This window comes from Mixophyes fleayi, chromosome 5 (genome assembly GCF_038048845.1).
Source record: "Mixophyes fleayi isolate aMixFle1 chromosome 5, aMixFle1.hap1, whole genome shotgun sequence".
Classification (NCBI taxonomy): Eukaryota; Metazoa; Chordata; class Amphibia; order Anura; family Limnodynastidae; genus Mixophyes; species Mixophyes fleayi.
In genome coordinates, this window is record NC_134406.1 from 231,541,556 (window position 1) to 231,564,577 (window position 23,022).

Here is a 23,022-nt window from a genome sequence, read left to right on the forward strand (position 1 = left end):
GAAAAGAGTTGGATGTTCCTAGGCCACAGAGGTAGATCAGGATTGCACACAGGTAGTCAGGTGTCAGGAACTGAGGACAGCATATAGGCAGCAGAGTGTCAGGATCCAGGACACAGGTAACAAAGAATCAGGGACTCACAATAACAGGATCAGGAACTCAGGATTATAGGAACAGGATCAGGACAGAATCACAGAAACGGTAGTCGCCTGGCAGCATAAGCTCAAAATTGATCTGGCCATGGTTTCAGTGAAAGCCAGAGTTTTAAAGGCCAGTCCACTGGTGCAGATCATTAACTGCTGGAGAATGCAACAGGGTAGATTAACTGTAGAAAATGAAAAAATACAGAATACAGAATCCAAAGTCAGCAGTCAGTAGGGACCAGAGCTTTGAGCCCTTACACCTTCCCTTACATATTAATGGGACTTAGCTATAGGACAAAATAATATGATAGGCTTCCACCACCTAGGCCTCAGAGGGTGGAATAGTTTTTGTAGAATTTCACACAATCTTTCTCCGTGGTAGGTTAAAGCTTGTACAGGTATCTAAGTCCTGAGGTTGATATAATCTTGAACTTATTAATACATTCTGGGACAAGAAGTAAAGAAAAACTTTTATATCATAGAATAAAACAAATAAAATGGTTATCTACAAAATAATGGCCAATTATTTCTGTGTCCACAGTGGGATAGATTGCAGAAATGATACAAACCTGCTAGTACCCTATCAATGGACATGGGATTTACACCACTTGTTATTAAACATGGTTAAATAGGAGTAACAGTAGCATATTTTTTATTGAACAGTGTACTTGTTGCTGATTTATTTTTTCTCTTGTCTGCTTGAATTGGTGAGGTTCTCTTTGGTCAATATTGTTTCATCCATTACTACTTACATTGCTATCAGACACAAATTGTTTCCTACCAGTTTACTATTAAGGGCAGGTTCTAAAAAAAACAGTCTTTTTTAAGTTTTTATGAAACCGTTTGCTTTCTGTAGTGGAACATTAAATGGATACATATATATCAGAATAAAATACATTCATGATGTCTAATTTATTTGTATGCGCTAATAAAACTGTATTTTTTTGGCTGTGTGTGTTTAGCAAGATTCCATACAGTGGATATATGACAGTATTGAGAGTGCCAAGGAAGATATTGTAAAGCCTGCTACTCCTAAACCCTTAGGAGACAATGACGGAGATGGATTTGATTGCAAAGTAGAAGGTACGGTTTAGCTATAATTATTGCTGACCTGTTCTTTTTCATCATATGTCATCATTGTAATTTCCCAGAGAGTCCATCATTCATTCCTATCTGTTTTACATTCAAGAGGTTATTGACAAGTTTAGCACCATGGCAATAATTGATGGGAAGAAGGAACACGTGAGCCTCACAATAGATAACGTTCACTTGGAGTACGGAGTTATTTATGAATATGACAGCACTGCAGGAATCAAGTGTCATGTGGTGGAGAAGATGGTTGAACCAAAGGGCTTCTTTAGTTTAAGCGCCAAGGTGAGACATGCTGAAAACCTAAATGGAATGTCTGTGTTATAGCAAAACGTACATAAGTGGCCCCCAAAGAGTCCAGTCCAACAGCACCATCTCCTTTCTCTTTGTTAAATATTTTCCTTCACTAGGCAGGACGACATTTTATTTTCCCACAAGTTACGTTTGTCATCCATGGTATAAATCAGATGTTGCCAGATCTTCAGCTTTTGTCAAAAGGTGGAGAACTTCCATATCTTTTATAAAGTGACGTCAAGCCATGTCAGGTCAATAAGTATTATATATAATATTATACATCACAACGCTAATACTATACTTCACAACGCTATAAATAAGTGTATGTACTTCACAATACTTCACCAAAAGTGCACTTTGCATTAGTCAATGTCTACTCTGTTCACACTAACCTGTAAGAGAATGAAACCATATCAAAATGGCCTTTATTAGAAATGTATAATTATATTAAACTAATTCTGAATAACAGCTCATATGTCCCTTTATTTCTAAAGTAAGCTCAGTTTTGTCACTGGAGACATGGAACTTGGAATGCTAGTTTTCAAATAATCCAGATCCCTGCTGAATCCAGATCAACCGACTTTTTAAGGATAGATTCCGATCATTCTTTCAAGATGTTTGCAAATCGAGAGGAATTATTAAGTGGTTTTCTGGACTGTGCAACTTTGTGGGTGGTTTGCTGTTAACCAAATAGTGGAAGCCCTCACGCTGAAGTCCCAGATCGATTTGTGGGAAGCCAACTGTGGTTGAATGGCAACAGTCAAAGCTGGGGAGCAACTCTCTTTATGTCTGTTTTAATGACTACACCAAATGTACTCTAGTACATTGAGTTTTTGTGGTTTTTGAATAATACACTCATACATAAACCACACAACTCTGTGTATCACCGAGAGCATTTGCTTCTATTAAAAGACACAGATGATGAGCTGCTTCCCCACTTTGTCAGTCAACCACAGTTGGTTACCCACAAATCAAGGAGATTTAGCTTCACTGCTCATATTACCAATACATTCCAATATATATTAAACAGCACAATACAACAATAGTGACTATTACTAAAAACCCAACAGTTTTATTTTTTCTAGGCAAACTGATTTTTTTAAGAAATAAACCCTCTTGTCTCCGGTCTCATGCAGATATTAGACGCCCTCGCTAAAAGTGACGAACAGTTTGTGCACAACTGCAGCAACCTGCACTCCTTACATGAAGTCATCCCACCTGAGCTTCAGAATAAGTTCTCCATCATCTGTCGAGAGAAAATTGAGCACATGTACAGGAGGATCGCTAGTTACAGAAAGGTATGTGTGATGTCAGTCTGCCCAGTACCCTTTCTGTGAGCACAAGTAACTAGTGTTCACCTATAGAATCTCCTCCTTTTTCCTTAGAGCTAGATATAATATCTTTAATGATTTTACCAATGACTGAAAGTCCCGATCAGCATGTCGCTTCATGTGTACACACTATACACGATTTTACACAATTTACCTTCAGATCTGTGCTTTAGTCTGATTATAAAATGAAACTAAACAATACAATGTGCTTTGGTACGATAAAACATGATCGTGGGAGCGTATACACTAATGCGATATCAGATCTCATATTCGTTTATCGTGTGATTGGCACGGTAATCGGGTGAAAATCATGTAGTATGTGCCCAGCTTTAGTCGGTGGATGCTTGAGCATTCCCAAATTTTCTGCCTCTGCTTGTAGAGACTTTCTCTACCTTCCTGGTGCCTAGACGAGCAACCATTAAGGGAGTCGCTGATGTGACTGTACTTCCTGATTGGTTACTGCTGCTGCCAAGTACCGCCCCCTTGTTGGAGAAGTGTTGAGTATGTTGCATATCATCAACATTTATTTATTTATACTCATTTATATAATGGCAGCAATTTCCATAGCACATTACATTGTAACTCTTGTTACCAAATCTCTTTTTACTTCATTTTAATGTAATGAAAATTGAGTTTTTATTAAAAATGTACAGGTTTTAGTTTCATAAGGCTGTACTTTTTTAAAATAAAAATACAAATTTGATTAATGTAATAAAACATATTAAGCGATAATAACATGTTTATATTATATAGGCAAAAGCTTGTATTTTTTTTCCTTAAAAAGTATTTTAATTAAATGTATATATTAAAGGCCCTTTCTTGATATATTATTTATTATAAAAATACAAAATGACAGCCTTTAGGCCAGGTTGCCATAGCATTGTGTAGCGTTTTTTTGACGCTAGTGAAAATGCCAGTGAAAATTTATGTCAAACTAGCATTTGGAAATTTGGCTTACATATGCTTTTACACATGGTAAACACATGTGGATAGAACACCAAGTATTCCAAAAACCGGAATACTTCTACAGTACTAGTAAACTCTGGTAACAGTGGTAGTGGGTATTCTGGAACTAGAAACAATGATCTCTTATGTCACCCCCTTTTTTACATCATCATCATCATCATCACCATTTATTTATATAGCGCCACTAATTCCGCAGCGCTGTACAGAGAACTCATTCACATCAGTCCCTGCCCCATTGGGGCTTACAGTCTAAATTCCCTAATGTAGACACACACTCACACACAGTGAGGGAGACAGACAGACAGAGAAGGGAGACAGACAGACAGAGAAGGGAGACAGACAGACAGAGACTAGGTTCAATTTTGATAGTAGCCAATTAACCTACCAGTATACATATGTCTTCACTTACATTTTCACTAGCATTACGACACGTTAACACTAAGCTGGTGTTGTATCATAAAGGGGGGCATTGCTTGAGCTCCTGCAATTATTTTGAAAAGTTGGCTTCCATGCACTTGACAGTACTCCGCTGCCCCTAATACTTTTGAGTTGTTGGTAATTACTACTCATGTTAAAAGTATTAATAAATTGTTGAGAAAACCACGGTAAAAAAAAAACCTGGGCCATGAATCAGATTAGACATCAAAGTACAAACGCAGCTGGTAAATGTATTATCACAAGCAGCAAAAAGTCAGGGCTGTTGGAAATCAATCAAAGTTGAGCCCTCAGGCAAGGTTGGTAAACAGATTAACAACAGATGGGAGTACCCAGGTAACAGCAACCTATAACAGGTGATGAGTAACTGTTCATCTATCAGACAGCATGAACAGATCATGTTGCCAGATATCAAGATATAGTAGGTGCACCCCATACTGCAGCTGGTGAACACCCACATTGATGTAATGCCCAATGAGGTGCCCAATAACCCAACAAACAGGCATGCATGACCCTAGACAGTTGTACAGATAAGAACCTTTGCACTTTTCTTGCATTTTATGTGGGGTATCATATATATGGACTAAATCAATTACTAATATGCTGTCATAGTACAAACACTGTGACTTCTGGCATTACGCTATGATTCACCAAAGACATACTTCAGTATTATGGATAGACAGTATGTTCAGTGAAGCAGAAAATGATAAATATTGCTTTCAGATTTAAGTTACAACCACAGTATATTTCTTCCAAATGGCCTAAGGCAGTGCACACTCTACAAGTATGGGTACAAGTATGGGTACTTAGTTAGCCCACCGTGTTACCAAGAATTTAGTCTAATGTTAAATGGGAATTATAAAAGCAGACTGGGCTGGTCCCATAGTGGGCTACTTTAGGCTGGGTCACTGGGCCACCTGCATTTTATTCCTTTAAAATGTTCCTAATAGGCTGCTGAGTCGAGTCTTCCCATGGACTAACCTTTGCCAGCCCTCCACTGAATTACACCCACTTACTTCTAAATAATATGTCATTCACTTAGTCAGTAAAGATCATTTACTAAGCTTCACAAATGTGTTATGCAACTATTTTTGTGTGATTGCGTCAGTATAGATGAAAGCCCATGCATGGCTTATCAAGATGGATTTGGATTACTTTCCTCTGTTAAATAGGAGAAGTTAGGCAAATCAGAGCTTTCCTTACAAATGTGGCTAGCCGCAGTAATACATATTGTATTGTGTGCAAATGCAATAACTAAAGATTGTCTTGTGGGGTCAGATATTGAAATTTGAGGGGTCAAGATGACAAATTTATAGGCGCGCAAATGGTCAAGTATTTATAAAAAACTTTACAGCGCAGGCGCCCTCCTGCCATGGTAACCAGCCTTACCATGCTGTGCCAGCCTTGGTTATAAGGGACTCAAGTTTCCTGAGTGAAATCTTTCTAAACTGAAATTGCTTCTAGAAGGATCAATTAGTAACTACCGTTTGTAAATAAAGACACTGTTTTAGGAGGTACTTAAGCTTAGAGTTTTTACTGTCACTTCTAAAGATTTACAGAAATAGTGGTCTAGATGATTTGCTTTCGTCATAATGTGGCCTGTCTCCTTTATGCCAGTTTTCTATCTCCATTTTCAAATGGTATATTTTAGGCAACCAAATTAGGCCCTTTCATCCATAGATCTAAAAACATCGATTTTAGGGTAATTAAGAATATGAAAATACTGTAAATCAAGATTCATTACAGAACCGCAGCTTCCTTTTACTTTGTGTTTTGCTTGAGTGGATACTGCTAAAAATAAATCACGTGCACGATATTTGTGTCATGACGTTAACCCTCTCTTATAAATCAAATCCATCATTAGCCTTTGTCATTGATATAGACAAAGTCAGTATTGCCGGCAACCTATCCATTCTGAAGTAGTTAAGCGCTTTACAAAGGCTGTGTTCTGAGGTACTATGTATCCATAGTAACCAAAATTGCATTGAATGCTTGAACATTTTGTGTGAGAAAGTTACGTTCTAAAAATAGGCTATTTGTGGTACATCTTATCCGTACATTGTGCTCTTACTAGAGGTTTGGTATCACTTGAAATGTCCCAGATGTTTGGAGAGTCACGATTGAAAAACCCCTAAATTGTAGAATGTGACCTGATTAAATTACATTCCGGAATGTGGTCTCTTTAGAGTGGAGCATGTGGGAGATTTAAATAACAAGATTATGTTGGAGAAAAAATTTCAGCAAATGTCCTTAGTACCCAGAACAGACCTATTTATATACAGTCTGGGGTCTTTTTTGTAGATAGATGCAGTATCGAGTATTACAGTTCATCTGGACTGTGGTTAGAGAAATGAAGTGTTTCTTTGCTCCACCAGCTGTCTGTTGTCCATATTTTAAGGATGTTTACATTGTTTGATGTCCTGTGGAGGGATTAGCCATAGTTAGGTTCAACAAAGAGACACATCTTTATTTGATACAATTGTGTCCCTGTTATATCTACACTATGGAAATTTTGGTTATGCCAAAAATGATTTCATTTTGAAACACAGCCTAACATTTTAGCCAAATAGAATAAAAATTACAAATCATAATCAAACAAATAAAACATAACAATAAATAGATGAGACAGTTTATAGCCAATGGCTAATGTACTACTCATTTATGTTACCTATATTATTTTTGGATTTAATGAATCCAACAGTTGCTACTTTCTTTTCTCTCCATCAGAAAAACAAAGCTTGTCTTGTAATCTACTTGTAATCTACGCATAGTTTGATTTTACTAATTTATTTTATATGTTATAAAAAATATTTGATAGTAATTATTAATAGTAATATCTGATTTCACACCGAGGGCTCATGTAGAATGGGACGTATGTTTTATATGTGTAAAATACATATTTTTATACTGCACACAGAGCTGCCACCAGAAATTGTGGGGCCCAGTACAAATATAACAGACAGGGCCCTCCTCCTTCCTTTTCTTACCCCACCCCCATTTTTAAGTTATCTTCTACCCAACATTTGACCCCCTCCCCTGTTCTATACAGTCACCCTCCATCTCCACATCTATCTAGCCCCTACAGTAGTTTTCCTATCTCTCTGCTTCTTCTTACTGGCTCCCTTCGGCTCCTCTCCATTGGCAGCGTTGTGACGTTATTAATTACAAGTTGCCAAGGGAGCCTTCTGCCTTGTCGCAGCTCTGTCCGGGAGACGGGAACCTCTCTGTCTGGAAGATGTGCACATGGGGACTGGAGCAACAGGCGGCAGCCATGGGGCCCCGGCATCTTGGAAGTGGAGTCAGATGTGCTGCCTACAAGGGGCAGACTGCGGAGGCCTCTCCTCTCCATTACATCGCAGGAGCAGCTGCTGCCTAGAAATGGAGCCCGGTATGGCCCTTAATTCACTGCTCCCCTTATAAATCTGTTTGTTCCCAGGGCTCATAGGGCCCCATACTGCTGTACTTCCTGTACCCCCATGATGGCAGCCCTGCGTGCGCTCACCAGATAGACGTACACATGTTGTGTTGCATCCTACACTTACTCTTCTTTATGACTGGAGAGGCAGAGTGGTAACAGGGAAGTGGCGAGCGAGTGTACATCGAGTACAGTAAGGGCATGTTAATGTACTTGCGATAGGCCTGGACACAGACACAATTACACCTTATCCATTGTGGGTGTTAGAGGGCTGGTGCTAAGAAACTCAGGGATGTTGATGATAATAGCAGCACTAGCTCGCACTTCTGATTGGCTGATTGCGGATTGACCGCTTTTGCTGATAGTTCTTTATTCCTTAGGGCAGCTGCTATATTATATGAAGTTGCTGCTATCACATTAATTAATTGATATTTCCATTTGGAATGCAGCAGGAAAGAAGATTCCCATTTCATTTTTATAAGGGAAAACAACAGGGCATAAGTATACACACTTTTTTTCTCCTGACATAAACCAAATATTATAGAGTTAGAAGCATCTTGTGATGCGTCTGACTGAACATATGTCCATAAATGCACTTTTTCACATCTGTGTCTTTTTCTAGTTACGTTCGGGTTGCAAATACTCTACCTGACCCCCCTGATGTTCTACCATGTTTTGTTTCTAATTTTGTTACTCTTTATCTTTCATTGTTTTATAATAATGTCATAAATTTGCCTTTTTCTTGAAAATATGTGCTACTAAAGGGGCAAATGTAAAGATATAGTAAAATAGAATGTATCACAGGGGCAAACACAGTTCCGTGGGTGTCATCATACACTTACTCTTCCCGTGTTTGTGTGGGTTTCCTCCGGGTGCTCCAGTTTCCTTCCACACTCCAAAAACATACTGGTAGGTTAATTGGCTGCTAACAAATTGACCCTTGTCTCTATATATATGTGTGTGTGTGTGTGTGTGAGTGTGTGTGTATGTTAGGGGATTTAGACTCTAAGCCCTAATAGAACAGGAACTGATGTGAGTGAGTTCACTGTACAGCTCTGAGGAATTAGTGCCACTATATAAATAAATGGTGATGATGATGAGGATGATCTGCCCCCCTGGTTAGACCCATAGTGGGTTACCTTGGGCTGGGTCACAGGGCACCTGCTTTTTATTTCCTTTAAAATAGGCTGCTGAGTTGAGTCTTGCTCTCCGGGCTAAAATTTGCCAGCCCTCCACTGCACACATGTAATAAGCTCACAGGTATGGTATATATGAATTCTTCCCCAGTGAAATCTACAAACTACATTGGGCAGAAATATGGTTTGAATGAAGGTCATCCTCATCGACCACTCGGTGGTCAAAAGTGGTGTTGCAGCTACAACCAGTGTGATGAGTCACATAACTTCGACATCACAGATTGGGGCTGGCTCTGGATAAAGGAGACTTAAGCTGGGTACACACTACACAGTTTTCATCCAATAATCGGCTAAATCAGCTGACATACGACCTCTCGTTCAAAAGTCGGGTCAGTGTGTGCAGTGACACAATGGTCGAAAGTCTGCCCAAATGGATGATTGTCGCCTTATTTGGTTGGTCGTACCGTTTAATATTTTCGTTCCAATCTCGTTTCCGCTGTGCAGTGTGTATAAACTTCCCACCGATCCACAACAGTGAGTACGAAATTACAGTCATTGCTCACAACAACATGGCTGTAAAAAGTTGCTAAAGGGACGTCCGCTCTTCCCTTTATCGTCCTAAACAAGGCTAGTGTGTATGCAGTCCATGGACCGAGCGATCGTAACATCGATCGCTTGTAAAATCGCTCGGCATAAAAAGTTGGTCGAAATTTCTGTAGTGTGTACCCAGCTTTAGGCTGCGTACCCACTACAGAAATGTCCTCCCGATATGTTATCTATATATGATTTTACCAACGACTGATAAAAAAAAAAAGTCCCAATCAGCATATTGATTCATGTGTACACACTGTACACGTTTTACAAGATTTACCTTCAGATCTGTGCTCTTCATCTGTCATAACCATCGGCTGAAAAGAACATGACTCTGTAAACTCTATGAGGATCCTTATCATGAGCGCGTTACACACTGCGAAATTGAAACAACAACGTTCCATCGTTGAATGAGATTTTTAGTTCAGTTTAAAAATTAAATAAAATGTTACGATGAGATTTGGAAAGATAATCGCTCATTGCTGCAGTGTACACACTAATGCAATATTGTTCATGAATATATTTTGTAGCTTTTCATTAAACCATTGCAAAGATGAGCATTGAATGCCTAAAGCAACACTCTAAACTCAATACTGCTCTTACTGTAGATCCAAATACCAACTCCCTATATTAATAAATAGGTAAGTTTCATAATGTGACCTAAAATACACAAATGGAACAATATGCATTTACTTAAAGACTACTAGACTGGTCATATTGTGAATGGAAAACCTTGGTTTGTCCTTTCAATTAATTGTATTAATATATTTTTATTTGAATTTAGTTTTCAAGGGTTTTGAAAAACCGAGCCTGGCCGACGTTCAAACAAGCAAAATCAAAGATATCTCCTCTCCATAGCAGTGATTTCTGTCCTACAAATTGCCATTTCAATGTGATGGAGGTTTCATACCCCAAAACTTTGACATCTCTTGGCAGTGCTTTTGGGGTACAGCTGGATAACAGAAAGCAATCATCCCAGGACAAGGAAAATAAAAATGCAGAACAAGGTGAGAGGTTTATACATATATTTATTAAATGTAAATATATATTGTGAAGATTATCTTCTACATATTTGATGTTATTGAAACTTTAATTCACATTTAGTACCTCATTTAGAGTCGGATGCAAAGTCCGTTTTAGGCGCATCCAACAAAAAACCACTATCACGCATGTGCAGAAAGCCCCAAATCCGCCTGCATCTTGGACGCAATTAACACTTGCGACAGCTTGCGGCTCACTACGAGAGAATGGGAGGAACATGAAATTGTGAAGGAGTGACCATGTAAATACATCCTAGTCGCAGTGAGGCGCAGATGCAACACACATCAAAACAGGGCTAAAGCTGTGCGGTAGGAATTAGGTGGTGCAAGCGTTAGCTAGCTGCAGGAACTGCTCACAGCTCTGTAGGGTATTAAGAGTGGGACGCAACTGGGGTTGCTTGCCACTCGTAATACCCTAGCAAACTGCGGCACACTCCCACTCCTACACTTCTTACACGGACTTTGTATCTGACTCTAAATGAGGTCTTAAGTACTCTTATACAGCATCAGCTATGAACAAAGGAGCAAGGAAGTGGATATTTACAGCAGTTTGCTCATTTTTAATTTGCTAACCATTCCAGAGAACTGGAGATTATCTCAGTCTCTACTCCATCTAACCTTTACCCTGTTTTTGACATGGGCTATAGGACGAACCCTGGTAAAAAGAACTGGTAAATGGTGATCGAAGTAGGTTGAATGTTTCACCCAACCTGGGGTGTAACATTCAACCTGCTTTAAATATGATAAAATGAAATAAGCAATTTTACTTGCCTGCTGTGGAGATATCCCAAATTAGCGGGTCCCCTGATGGTTACAGGCTAGTCGGTGTTAGTTTGCTACATGTACAGGATTACAAATGTGTGTGATCATTCCTCTCTACAGCTCAGTATAGGACTCAGTAAGGAGCTGTGTCCTGCGGGAAGCAGGAATACAGTCAGGACCATTTAGAGCCAGAAAATAGAGAGGACCATTTAGAGCCAGACAATAGAGAGGACCATATAGTGCCAGACAATAGAGAGGACCATATAGAGCCAGACAATAGAGAGGACCATATAAAGCCAGACAATAGAGAGGACCATATAGAGCCAGACAATAGAGAGGACCATTTAGAGCCAGACAATAGAGAGGACCATATAGAACCAGACTTTCCTAGGAGACTGGAATCTGCCAGAAGGAGGAACAGCAAGGAGCTGAGGATACAATTCAGCGAGGAGCTGAGTAGAGGCTCAAGTGTGAGACCATTGTGTGTTCTACAAGAGGCTGGGAGGTGCGAAGAGCAGTTGAAGGCAGAAGGGTATCCTGACCCTGAAGAGATAGCGAGTGACTTCCAAGACTGGCTGAGGAGGGAACCCCAGAATTACGGGGCAGTGTCATTTAGGGGAAGAAGTAGTGTTTTGCCTAGCCACTAGTCAGTGCCCTGAAAGTTTGTGTACCAAAACAACAGTACACATTGACCAAAAGGCAACTATCTGAGCTATTTATTACTCACCCCCCTCCCAACAGTTAGTGTGGCAAAGATGCAAATAATACAACTTGTCTGACACCATCTCTCAAACATAAGAGCCAATAAAAACCTCTTAGAACAGCATTGTGCAGGAGGAAGGCGGAGCTGAAGAGAGATAGCTCCGCCTACACCAGACTCTAACATTCTAAACACCCCTCTCAATCCTCTTATGGTTATTGCAGTAAATGCTACATTATTATTTAGTATATTGCTTCCTGGCACAATTTATTATAATTGAAAATATGTTTTCTAACGTTATAACTTTAGCAACCAATCATTTATAGCTGCCAATTTTCTTGCGTAGTGTAGATAATAAAAGAGCATTGCAAAGATGCTCCCTAACAAAGCAAATGTAATTTCAACTACTTGTGTGTATGTTTATTACTGTTATACATCTGTGCAGTTGCTGTTTCATACATAGCCTTTCTTGATGTTGTTTAGGTAAACTTAATCCTATGGTGTACATACAACATACCATAACCACGATGGCGGCACCTTCGGGACATTCACTTGGTCAGCGAGATGGCCATGGTTTGCGATACCTACTTAGAGCTGAAGATTTGGAAACACAAGATATTCACCATAAGTTGCTATGCAAACTGCAGTCCGCACTGGCAGAAGTAGAGACCTGCGTGTCTCTTATTGATGAGTAAGTATTTAATATTTGTCACTATTAGATTTGTGCATCAAAACTCTGTGTTTTGTAGTATACAGGATTATGCCATCATTATTCAGCTAGGTATTGATCTGTTCCTCTAGCTCAGGGGTGTCAAACTCATGACCCGCAGGCCATATGCTGCCCAAACCTCTACTTTTTGTGGCCCCACCAGAGCCGCCAGCACAGAATATTTTTTTATTTTTTTTTGAAAAATACTCACGTGACGCGCCGGTACCCTCCTCTCCTCCTATCACACTGAATGTCCTCACGCCCGACATTTTCAATGAGGAGCGCACAGAGAAGAGCCGGACAAGACAGAAGAGAAGAAATCCAAAGAAAGAAGGCAATAGAAAGGTAAGTGAAGGGGAGCAAAAGCAGCATAATGGAGGGCACAGTGTGAACAGGGGAAACAGATGAAGTGGAGCAAAAGCAGCATGAAGGGCGCAGTGTGATCATGAAGTGGCAGAGTGTGGTGAAAGGGGGTAACAAACTAGCATATGAGACTTTCTTTTCCTTGCGGCCCACACAATTTTAAACATTGATTATTAGGCCCAATTGGGGTTTTGAGTTTGACATACCTGGTGTAGCTCCTACTCTCACAGCACCGGACGAAATAAAAGAGGGATATGTGTGTGAACTAGCAAGTCGCAATCCAGAGGTTTACCTCCTCTGGCGCTATTATAAGTTGGTTAACAAAATAAATTTAGTGGTTAATTTGCATTTAGCAGTACCCAGGGTTCCAAACTGGTAGGAGGGGGGAGATTATGTTGGTGCAGCTTTAAGGTGCAAGAAGCCACTATTGTAATGCATATCAAGGGCTGTGTGTTATTGAGAGGAATAATATACAGGTGATAACTGGTATGCATATACTTACCTATATATGAACACTATGCTCTTTTTCACTCCTCTGTATCACTTTGCCATGTTAGGAGGGAGGTGCTTCTTTAAATAAGTGGGCAAAGATTGAGTGACATCTTTGCAGAGTTGCTGTGAAGTATTCAACAGTGTTGATTGGTTGACTTATACTCAGACAGGGCCAATGATGTCACAGTCACTCAAATAACTTCACTTTTTAAACATCTGGGAGGAGCTTGAGTCTGTAATGGCGTAAGGAGGAAAATGATTGTCAGGTTAAAACTAATAATTAATTTTATCTCTACGATACTACCTTGACTTATTTGGTAAAAAAATTATTCGATTGCATACTAATTGCATCGCAACTAATATTAGTGTACAGAATGTATTGATAACCATTTTCATCCATTTGCTTAACTTCAGCAGATGCATTAAATATATTGTTACATTTGCAGTACTTTGCTAATGACAAGCTTTACTTACAAGTCCTTATTTCCTTGCACCGAAAAACAAATAGGTTAGTGTGAGAGCTCCTGAACTCCTTTATACGCCGAAGAGCAGGTGAATATCTGCCTGCCAGTTGGGTAAAGATGTGCTGTGATGACAATCGCATCTTCAAGCTCAGCCGACTCACTTGAACACTGAGTGAGCAGGGGCGTAATAATGAAATCATGACTCTATTGGAGCAATCAAATCAAGCCAACCTCTTTGTTTCATACATCCATGCAGAGCCGTAACTTAGAATTCTAGCGCCTGGGGCGACAAAGACAAATGCCGCCCCCCTAGCCCTCAATTTTAACCAAATGAACTTAAAACATTCCTAAATTGCGCCCCCCTTCAGTATTGTGCCCTTGGCGGTCGCCCCTATCGCACAGCCCTAGTTACGGCCCTGCATCCACAGTACATCGCCTGAAAGCAAGGAAGGAACAAGACAAGTGCGTTTTATTCAACTTGCATACCTTATGGCAATTTGACAACAAGGAATATCTATAGACACTTTCACATTGGCAGATCCCAGGACACAAATTAACATTAAACACAGCTTACTATGCACCATCAAAAATAATGCAGATTACCAAACTCACAATAACAAAATTGCTATTGTATTCTTTTACATTTTAGACAAAAGATATCTATAAGAAATAAAAATGTAGACATGACAAGTAGTTTGTACTTTTATAATGTTACTTTATGCCTTAAAAAAGACCTTACCAGAGGCAGAGTACAAGCAATGTAAATAAAGAAAATGATGTACAGCGCTTGATTCATGTGCGTTTGTTATGATGAATGTATTATTTTTTTTTTACTCCTATAATATCTCATGTTCTGTGTTTGTTATTCAGCAAGGTTTGTGTGGTGATATATCTTCTGTTAGTGCTACGCTTTCAAGAGACTCAACTAATCCATTGTCAACATTGGATTTATATTTTTATATCTGTAGATAAAAGCAGGACAATATTATGAGAGCAAAAACACGTTATACTGTTAGTTTCAATAGCTGCTCTTAATGAATGTTCCTTTTTCTTCTCTCTTATCTATTACGTACTGTTCTTTGCTCAGAATTTCAATTTGGAACAGGTCAATGTTGCACTTCTCCTTATTAACAGAAAACACAATTCTTCAGTGTTGTTGCTTGCCTACTAATGCAATGTGCAGTAAGCCAGAAAAAATATTTTACAGGTTATATTAGAAGATAATGCACAACAATTACTTATAAGTCCCTAGGGTAACTGGTGACTTATACTACCTTAGAATATTTTAGTTATTATAGCAGGGGACATATTAGTGTGTTATCATATGACATTGATTCTTACTATGTCTATAATGCCAAGCATTGCGGCCTCGCAGCACTGGGGTCATGAGTTTGATTCTGAAGAGGGCCCTTATCGCTTTGGAGTTTGTATGTTCTCCCCATGTTTGCATGGGTCTCCTCCAGGTGCTCCAAATTCCTCCCATTTACACGCATGGATTAAGATAGGTTTCAAGCAGAAGACTATAATATCCACAGATGCCCTGATATATGACTGGATGCCCTGATATATGACTGTAAACTTGATTTATTTTATTACATAACTAGAATACACAAGTAATATATGTAAAAGTCCTGTATAATATATGTAAAAAGCCCACCACATTATTGATGTGAATACGTAAACAGCTGTATAAGATATACTTATATCTGACATAATTAGCTGGGATGCTGAGAGGGGGGTGTACAAAGTTCCTGGATCTGCCTTGGACGCCTGGCAAACGATAATGGGGGTAGATGGGGCGATAGCCTGGGGCCTGTGGCTCTGCCCAACAGTGGCCCCATCCAAATCAGATTATGGGTGGTGAGAATGCGGGGGCAGGAGACTGCGTGGAGCCTGAGGTCAGGGGGCAGGGGCTGGCTATGCTGGGGGGCAGAGGGTCCTCTGACCCTTGGGCCGGTCACATAGTGGACTACCTTGGGTGGGTTACTAGGCCACCTGCATTTTTTTAGGCTGTTGACTCGAGTCTTGTTCCCCAGGATAAAATTTGCCAGCCCTCCCCTGTCAGTTTCCTCTCAGTGACCCTGATCATTAGCCATGAAACTGGTGAATTTTAATATACTAATGTTTCATATTAAGGGATGTATTTTCCTAATACATTGGTGATTTGAACACTTGGATAAACAGTTGATTATAACAATATATTTCACATGCCAGAGAGGGATAAACATAATTATATATTAACACTTGTTTGTACACTTTGTTTGACTGTTTCTCTGCTTCATTCTTCCCTTCCTCCATTTTAGTTTCCTCAGCCAGAGATTACAAAGGACACGATACTCCCAATATTACCCCTGCACCTGGCCCTGCCATAGCTTACCCCTCATGTACAAACTTCCTGTCACAGAATCCCGTCACAAGACACAGCCGTGTAACATGGCGCCAGTTTTACTTTTCTTCTCTCCTCTAAAAGAAAATTCACAATATTATTAAACAAACCTGATAATACCAAAATAAAGAAAATGTTTTGTTAAAATGTTGAATTTCTTTGCCAAAACATACTATTCATTTATTATTCATACTATAAGGGGTAATGTAACCCTTTATAAATCATATGCGTTAGAATTATAAGTCACCCCCTGTGCAATTGTATAAAGAAAACAGGTTTTAAAAAAAACTTTGTATAACAATGTTTTATTGATCACAGATAAAATGAATTATTGTTGCTGTTATCATAATTTTTAACATTAAAGATGCCCAGCATGCATACATTTTTGTTAATAATTATACATTTTCCTCATGAGTCATGACAAACACTACTAAAGCACAGTTGTTCAGTGAATGAGTATATGCTGAATGCTTCAGGCGTCTGATTCATTGCAGGTAATACCCATCTGGCAATTATAATGGAGAAAATTGCGTTAAGGAAATGAAAAACCCCAAAGGATCTAGTTATAGGACCTGCATGGGGAATGCAGGAACATACAGGTTACAGAAGTCATGGTGTGAAGTGTTGATTTAGCACATACTGTTTGCAGCTCTAACCACCGGCAAACACTGATGTATTTTAAATCTAACCTTAAAGGGCACCTAGGCAAGATTTGTGGCAATTGTTTATTTAAGTTACTTTCTGTCATAGTTGGCTTTGTACTGAACACTTCAGTGAAAGAAGAAAGTGTAGTGGCATATTCCATAATAAAACTCAGCACAATTAGATTTGAGAGAAATCATTCTCAGTCCAGAATAGAGGATCTTCCAACAAGTCCAGAAAATAACCATCTGGCTGCTTGAACACGAGGGAACCAATCACATTTGACTTTTTTGGATTCCAGTTGATTTTCCAATTCTCATCTGTCACAAGTTACCTAATATGATTAATAGGAGATCAGTCCTGTAAAGTACAACAACTAGTAATACCCATACCCTTGCTTTCTGATATGCAGGTATTTTTCTTTTCTTTGACCTGAACACCACATCCTACAAATGTGTACCATATTTTCCTTTTAATTTCTCAGCAGCGATATGTTGGTTTTATTTTTCTCCATTCGTTTCTGAACATTCGCATTTCTTAAAATTGACATCCACTCTTTTTACATCCATCCCTTAACAGTGCCCCTCGTCCCATGTAGCACAGACCTTCACTGGGACCATCACTGTTAGCTTACTATATCCATCACGATTTTCAGTCCTACAGAGTCTGAAGATGTCGGTAGAAATTCAGAAGGTGTTGAAGAGAAATGTATAGTGAAGGTGACACCTGATTGGACAGCTATGTCACATGTTCAATCAGGTGCTTACTGCACAATGTAACTCTGTTTGAATTTATACTCATGGCTCCTGTCCTCCAGAGTCTAGTGGAACTGAAACATTTGGTGATTCCAGCTGGCGGCATAAGCCGCAAGGAGGCGGTATCAGCCACAAGGAGGTGGTATCAGCCACAAGGAGGTGGTATCAGCCACAAGGAGGTGCCAGAGGAGGGGCTGTCACCTGGCTTCCATTTTTATGGACATTAAGCTGTGGGTTTTACATGAGGAGTGGCGCTGAGAGCAGGTTTTCCTTTTGGTGCTGATGTTAATGCACTAAGCAGAGCACAGACTCTATACAGCACAGTGGCAGAACTACCATTGGTGTGGCAGGTGGCCATGGAGATAATAGGGCAGATGCAGAGGATCGGGGACCCCCGGTTCCCTCCTCCCCACCTCAATGCACCGGGGCCCACAGTTCAATAGTTCTGCCTCTGATATAGCACCTATGTGACAGGGTGTCCATTTGCTGACCTTCTCTTACCTTTTACTGCAGTCACAGCAGATTTTTCCCAAGTTAAAACTGACTGTGTAAGCTCTTTATATAAGACATTCTTCGTGTCCTAAATAAATATACAACTTAATGGTCTCCAAGGGTATAATAAATGAGAACTGAAGGAATGTCTTGACTCTTTACCAGAAGAAGTGGTCCTGCAACAGCTGTATTCTGTGTACATAATATTTATGCCCTTAATTTTATGGACATTTAGTGAACTATAAATTGAAAAACTTATTGGACAATAAAAAAATAATCATTCCACGGAAACATCATCAATCATCAATATATTTTTTTTCTCGATAGGCTATTGTCTTCAATAACATGTTCTCCCAAATGTGAGCGGAAAACTGAGACTTTAATAGCTCTGGACAGTGATGAGAGAGGAGAGAAGAACGGGAAGAGAGTCTGCTTCAACCTTGCTGGAGATGAGCAGGAGGACTCGGGCCACGATACCATCAGCAACAGAGATTCTTACAGGTAAATTTCTATTTCTTATACAAGAGAAGAACATTTGAGGTCTTAATTTTTTTTCAATATGAATAAGAGGAACTGATATATGTATAAAAAAAATAAATAAAGTTGTAAAGGTTGGGACACATCTAAAATAGCATTGTAATTTAAGTTAAATAAAAATGTATAAAGATGTGCCACCTTCTGTTTTTCTATTATATACGCTGATTATAACATCCTTCATTTTTGTAGACATTGTATATGTATGGCTTTATCAAAAACATCTAATCATAGAAACGTGTTATTATGTATGAATTATTTATATAATATTTACACATTATGTTTTTTTCATTATTTTCCTTTAGTCATAACCAAAGCTAATGGGCTTTCTTTTTGTAATAATAGACATACAGTAGACTTTTCCCGTTACACGTGTGCCATATTCTATTCTCATACCATAAAAAATAACCTTTGTCCTATACTCTGTGATACCATGTGTTGCATTTTAATAATCTATATAATATACTGCTCAGTGATAAAATACGTCACTACAGTCTGCTCTTTGATACCATGTGGCGGCTGTAACGTAAGGCATAGCTCCCAACAGTCCCAATTTGGGGGGCTGTCTCTCCATCCCGACAGTCAGGACTTTTGTCCCGACTGTCAGACTGCTGAGGGATGAGCACAGTGGCTAAGTGGTTAGCACTTCTGCCTCACAGCACTGGGGTCATGAGTTCAATTCCTGACCATGGCCTTATCTGTGCTCTGGTTTCCTCCCACACTCCAAAAACATACTGGTAGGTTAATTGGCTGCTATCAAAATTGACCCTAGTCTAAGTCTCTCTCTGTCTGTATGTGTGCATGTTATGTGTGCATGTTAGGGAATTTAGACTGTAAGCACCAATGGGGCAGGGACTGATGTGAATGAGTTCTCTGTACAGCGCTGCGGAATTAGTGGCGCTATATAAATAAATTGTGATGATGAAGATGATAATGTATCAGTATGCACGCACATCTGCCACTGGTGGGTGTCGCAGTGCAAGGGTGTGTTTAGGGGAGGGGGCATAGAGCCAGTCTACCACATCAGGAGTGCTAGGCACCTCCCCATGGGTCGGAGAACACCGCAACATGGCATGGCTGTGCCCCATTCATAGGGGCATACACACACTATCCCAATTGGTGGCCATGTTGGGTGGTATGTATGAAGTACTGCTCTTTACTAATATGCTGCCTTGTTAAACTTGCTTTTGCAGCTGATAGAATTATATCCACTCTGCCCCATACATTTTATTTACTGTATATTTTGCAGGCATTTGACTAAGGTCAGAATACCTATTTTATTAATTCTTGGGTATTTTAGTAAATGAGTGTACTTAATCCAGATCTAACAGGAGGAAATAACCTGTTCACACGGCTGCAGGGGACACAAGCAGAGTGAGATATAAGTGAAATACCAGTGAAATTTGCCACAAATCAAATAATGAAAGTAGAGATTTGGTGAAAAGTGTGTGTATGCTATAGTGATTTTTTTGGACAATTTAGATACTAGTCAACATAGTGAAGTGATCTTATTTAAACACAACATATACCCTTATCTTTTATTTTGTAGTGACTGCAACAGCAATAGAAACTCAATTGCATCGTTTACAAGTGTCTGCAGCAGCCAGTGTAGTTCATACCTACACAGCGATGACATGGATTCTGGTAAGATAGTCTATATGTTATGTTTTTAATTTAGTTTAATATTGGCTATATTTTTAATATAGTTTAAAAAACAAACATGTTTTTCTACAATAGACAAAAAAACCACTACAAGTCAATCAGAAAATAGCGCTTTCTCTGTTGCCATTTTATTTAAAAGTTTTTTTTTTTTTAAATTTTCTATTATTTATTATATGCATGTTTTGCCATTAGAAGGATATTTGTCTGTAACGGGGATGTCCACTGAAGGAGTTTTTCTTCTTACAAACCCCCTTATGTGTGGGACTACCACAATGGCTGTGCCTATAAACAACAGAACAGACAGTATTATAATAATCCCCAATAACTTTGTAATTTCTCTACTTAATGTCGGTAATGATGTCTGTTCTGAAACTTTAATATGAAAGTTGAATATTATAGCACCCCAAAATGTCATCCATTTAAGAACTTACATGAAATCACTGTCTCTTAAACATTATTATTTTTTTTTTTTTAAAAAAAAAAAGATACTTTAAAATGTAAAATTTATTTACCTAGATGGCTTTGAAAATGTGGTCAGTACTCTTTGCCTCCAGAGCTGCCTTCCCTCCTGTATGCAGGGGCAAGCTGGGAGTCATCTGCCCCCGGGCAGGGCCGGATTAAGGGAATGGAGGCCCCTGGGCTAAGGGCGCCTCCATTCCCCCGTGAGGCCCCCAATGTGAGCCACCCGCGGCCCCCCCCCGTCCCCATGAGGGCCCCCCCAAGCGCTTACCTGTCACTGTAGTCCTCCGTCCCCAGCGTGCTGTAAGCTCCTTACTGAGGTGAACTCTCGCGAGATCTCCTCAGTAAGCAGATTACTGAGCGTCGGGGATGGAGGACTACAGTGACAGTGCTCAGCAGCATTGATCGGGCTGGTGGTGCCCCCGCCCCTGGACCGATCAATAATGCTGCTGAGGACTTTGAAGGGCCCCCTGGATGCTCGAGGCCCCTGGGCTATAGCCCAGTTAGACCTCGGGTTAATCCGGCACTGCTCCCGGGTCGGTCCCATAGTGCACTAGCTTGGGCTTGGCCACTGGGCCAACTGCATTTATTTCCATTAAAATAGGCCACTGAGTCGACTCTTACCCCCCAGGCTAAAATTTGCCAGCCCTCCCCTGATTGTATGTCATTGCTCTAAATACTCTGGATCAGTAAAGTAGTACAGGGAGCTTTTAAGTTAACAGGAAAGCAACGATAGATGTTGATGATGATGATGATGATGATGATGATGATGATGATGATGATGATGATGACTGGTGTTTTAATGTTGAATCAGAAAAAAAAACTTTAGATTTTTTTCTTTTAAGAACAATCGTCATCATCACCATCTATCTTTCACCAGGGTTTCAGCACTCCCTTGACAGGCAAATCTGCTGCTGTTTCCTCCTGCGAGGGTGCCACAATTACATTAACATGCCCTAACTGTACTTCGCCACTCCTTCTCTCCCCCATTCCACCTCTTTAAGAGTAAGGAGCCGCAAGTGGAAGATGAATCCAAATCTTTCATTTATTCTGTGTGCATGTGCAGTATGGAGAAAGAAAATGACATACATACAACTTTATATGAGCCCCTCAGTGATCTTTACTAATCCAGAGCACTGAGAGCAGTATGGTGTAGGGGAGGCAGCACCACAGAGACGCACCTCTGAGTGTGTGATAGTGAGAGTTCCTGTAGGGCTGACCGGTGTCTCCCCAGCGCCACTGCGCTCCTATGCGTTACCATACTCAGTGTTCTATATTGGTCCAGAGTCCCTGGAGCTGTACGGTGCAGGAGGAGAAGCAGCGCTGGCAATGCAGAGCATGGACAAATTATATAATTAGTAGAAGAGCTCATTCCAGGAGCCCCTTCTCAGAGAAAGGTGCAGAGGGGCGTACAAACTGATGACAGGTCCCCATTAAAATAAGTTGTTATGTTACTTGCGTTTGGTACTACTTGATTCATAAAATGATTACATTCAAACATCTAACACATGCCCATGCTGCATATTTTATTACATGTGATACTTTTATACCACAGGGGATGAATTGCCTTTAAGTGTGCGGATTTCTCATGAGAAACAGGACAAGTTACACAGCTGCTTGGAGCACCTTTTCAGTCAGGTGGGTAATGTATTATATAAATAGATAGATAGATAGATAGAGATATGTGCAGGAGAGGATTTATAATTATAATTTACTAAAGTGGCCCAAATACCATTTAAAACCTAGTTTTTCAGATAATCATTTGTGAAAAGACCCAGTTCACTACCGTATCACCCCTGACTATGATATTACACAGTATAGGATATTTTATCCAAATAGCCGATATTTCATTAAATAAGTGTGGAAAATATAATAACTGTAGTAATAGCACAATAGTTGTGAGTACTGTAGGTGCAATGTATTTTGTCTTTTGAAGGACCTTTAAACTTAAAATGCAAAATAGAATATCCATAAATCTCGCTCATTGTACCGTGACATTGATGACATTTCATATCATACTAGGTGGAGTCAATTACTAATCTTCTGAGGGGACCAGCTGTCGCCAGAGCATTCGAACAAACAAAATACTTTACACCTGGTCGAAGCCTACAAGGTACTTAGTTATATATAGTATTTTTATTTGTAAATACAGCAAATCACGATA

The 23,022-nt window shown here is 39.7% G+C and overlaps 1 protein-coding gene across 1 annotated transcript in view; it reads left to right on the top strand.

The window, feature by feature from the left end:
* The window catches only part of PREX2 (phosphatidylinositol-3,4,5-trisphosphate dependent Rac exchange factor 2), a 232,822-nt gene that overhangs the window by 124,047 nt on the left and 85,753 nt on the right, over positions 1-23,022 (top strand). Inside the window, exons 21-29 of the mRNA XM_075213618.1 lie at positions 1,104-1,224; positions 1,331-1,515; positions 2,661-2,822; positions 10,183-10,405; positions 12,384-12,591; positions 18,531-18,704; positions 20,287-20,381; positions 22,414-22,496; positions 22,881-22,971. Of these exons, the coding sequence (XP_075069719.1) occupies positions 1,104-1,224; positions 1,331-1,515; positions 2,661-2,822; positions 10,183-10,405; positions 12,384-12,591; positions 18,531-18,704; positions 20,287-20,381; positions 22,414-22,496; positions 22,881-22,971 (1,342 nt within the window). The remainder of the gene's footprint in view (positions 1-1,103; positions 1,225-1,330; positions 1,516-2,660; positions 2,823-10,182; positions 10,406-12,383; positions 12,592-18,530; positions 18,705-20,286; positions 20,382-22,413; positions 22,497-22,880; positions 22,972-23,022) is intronic.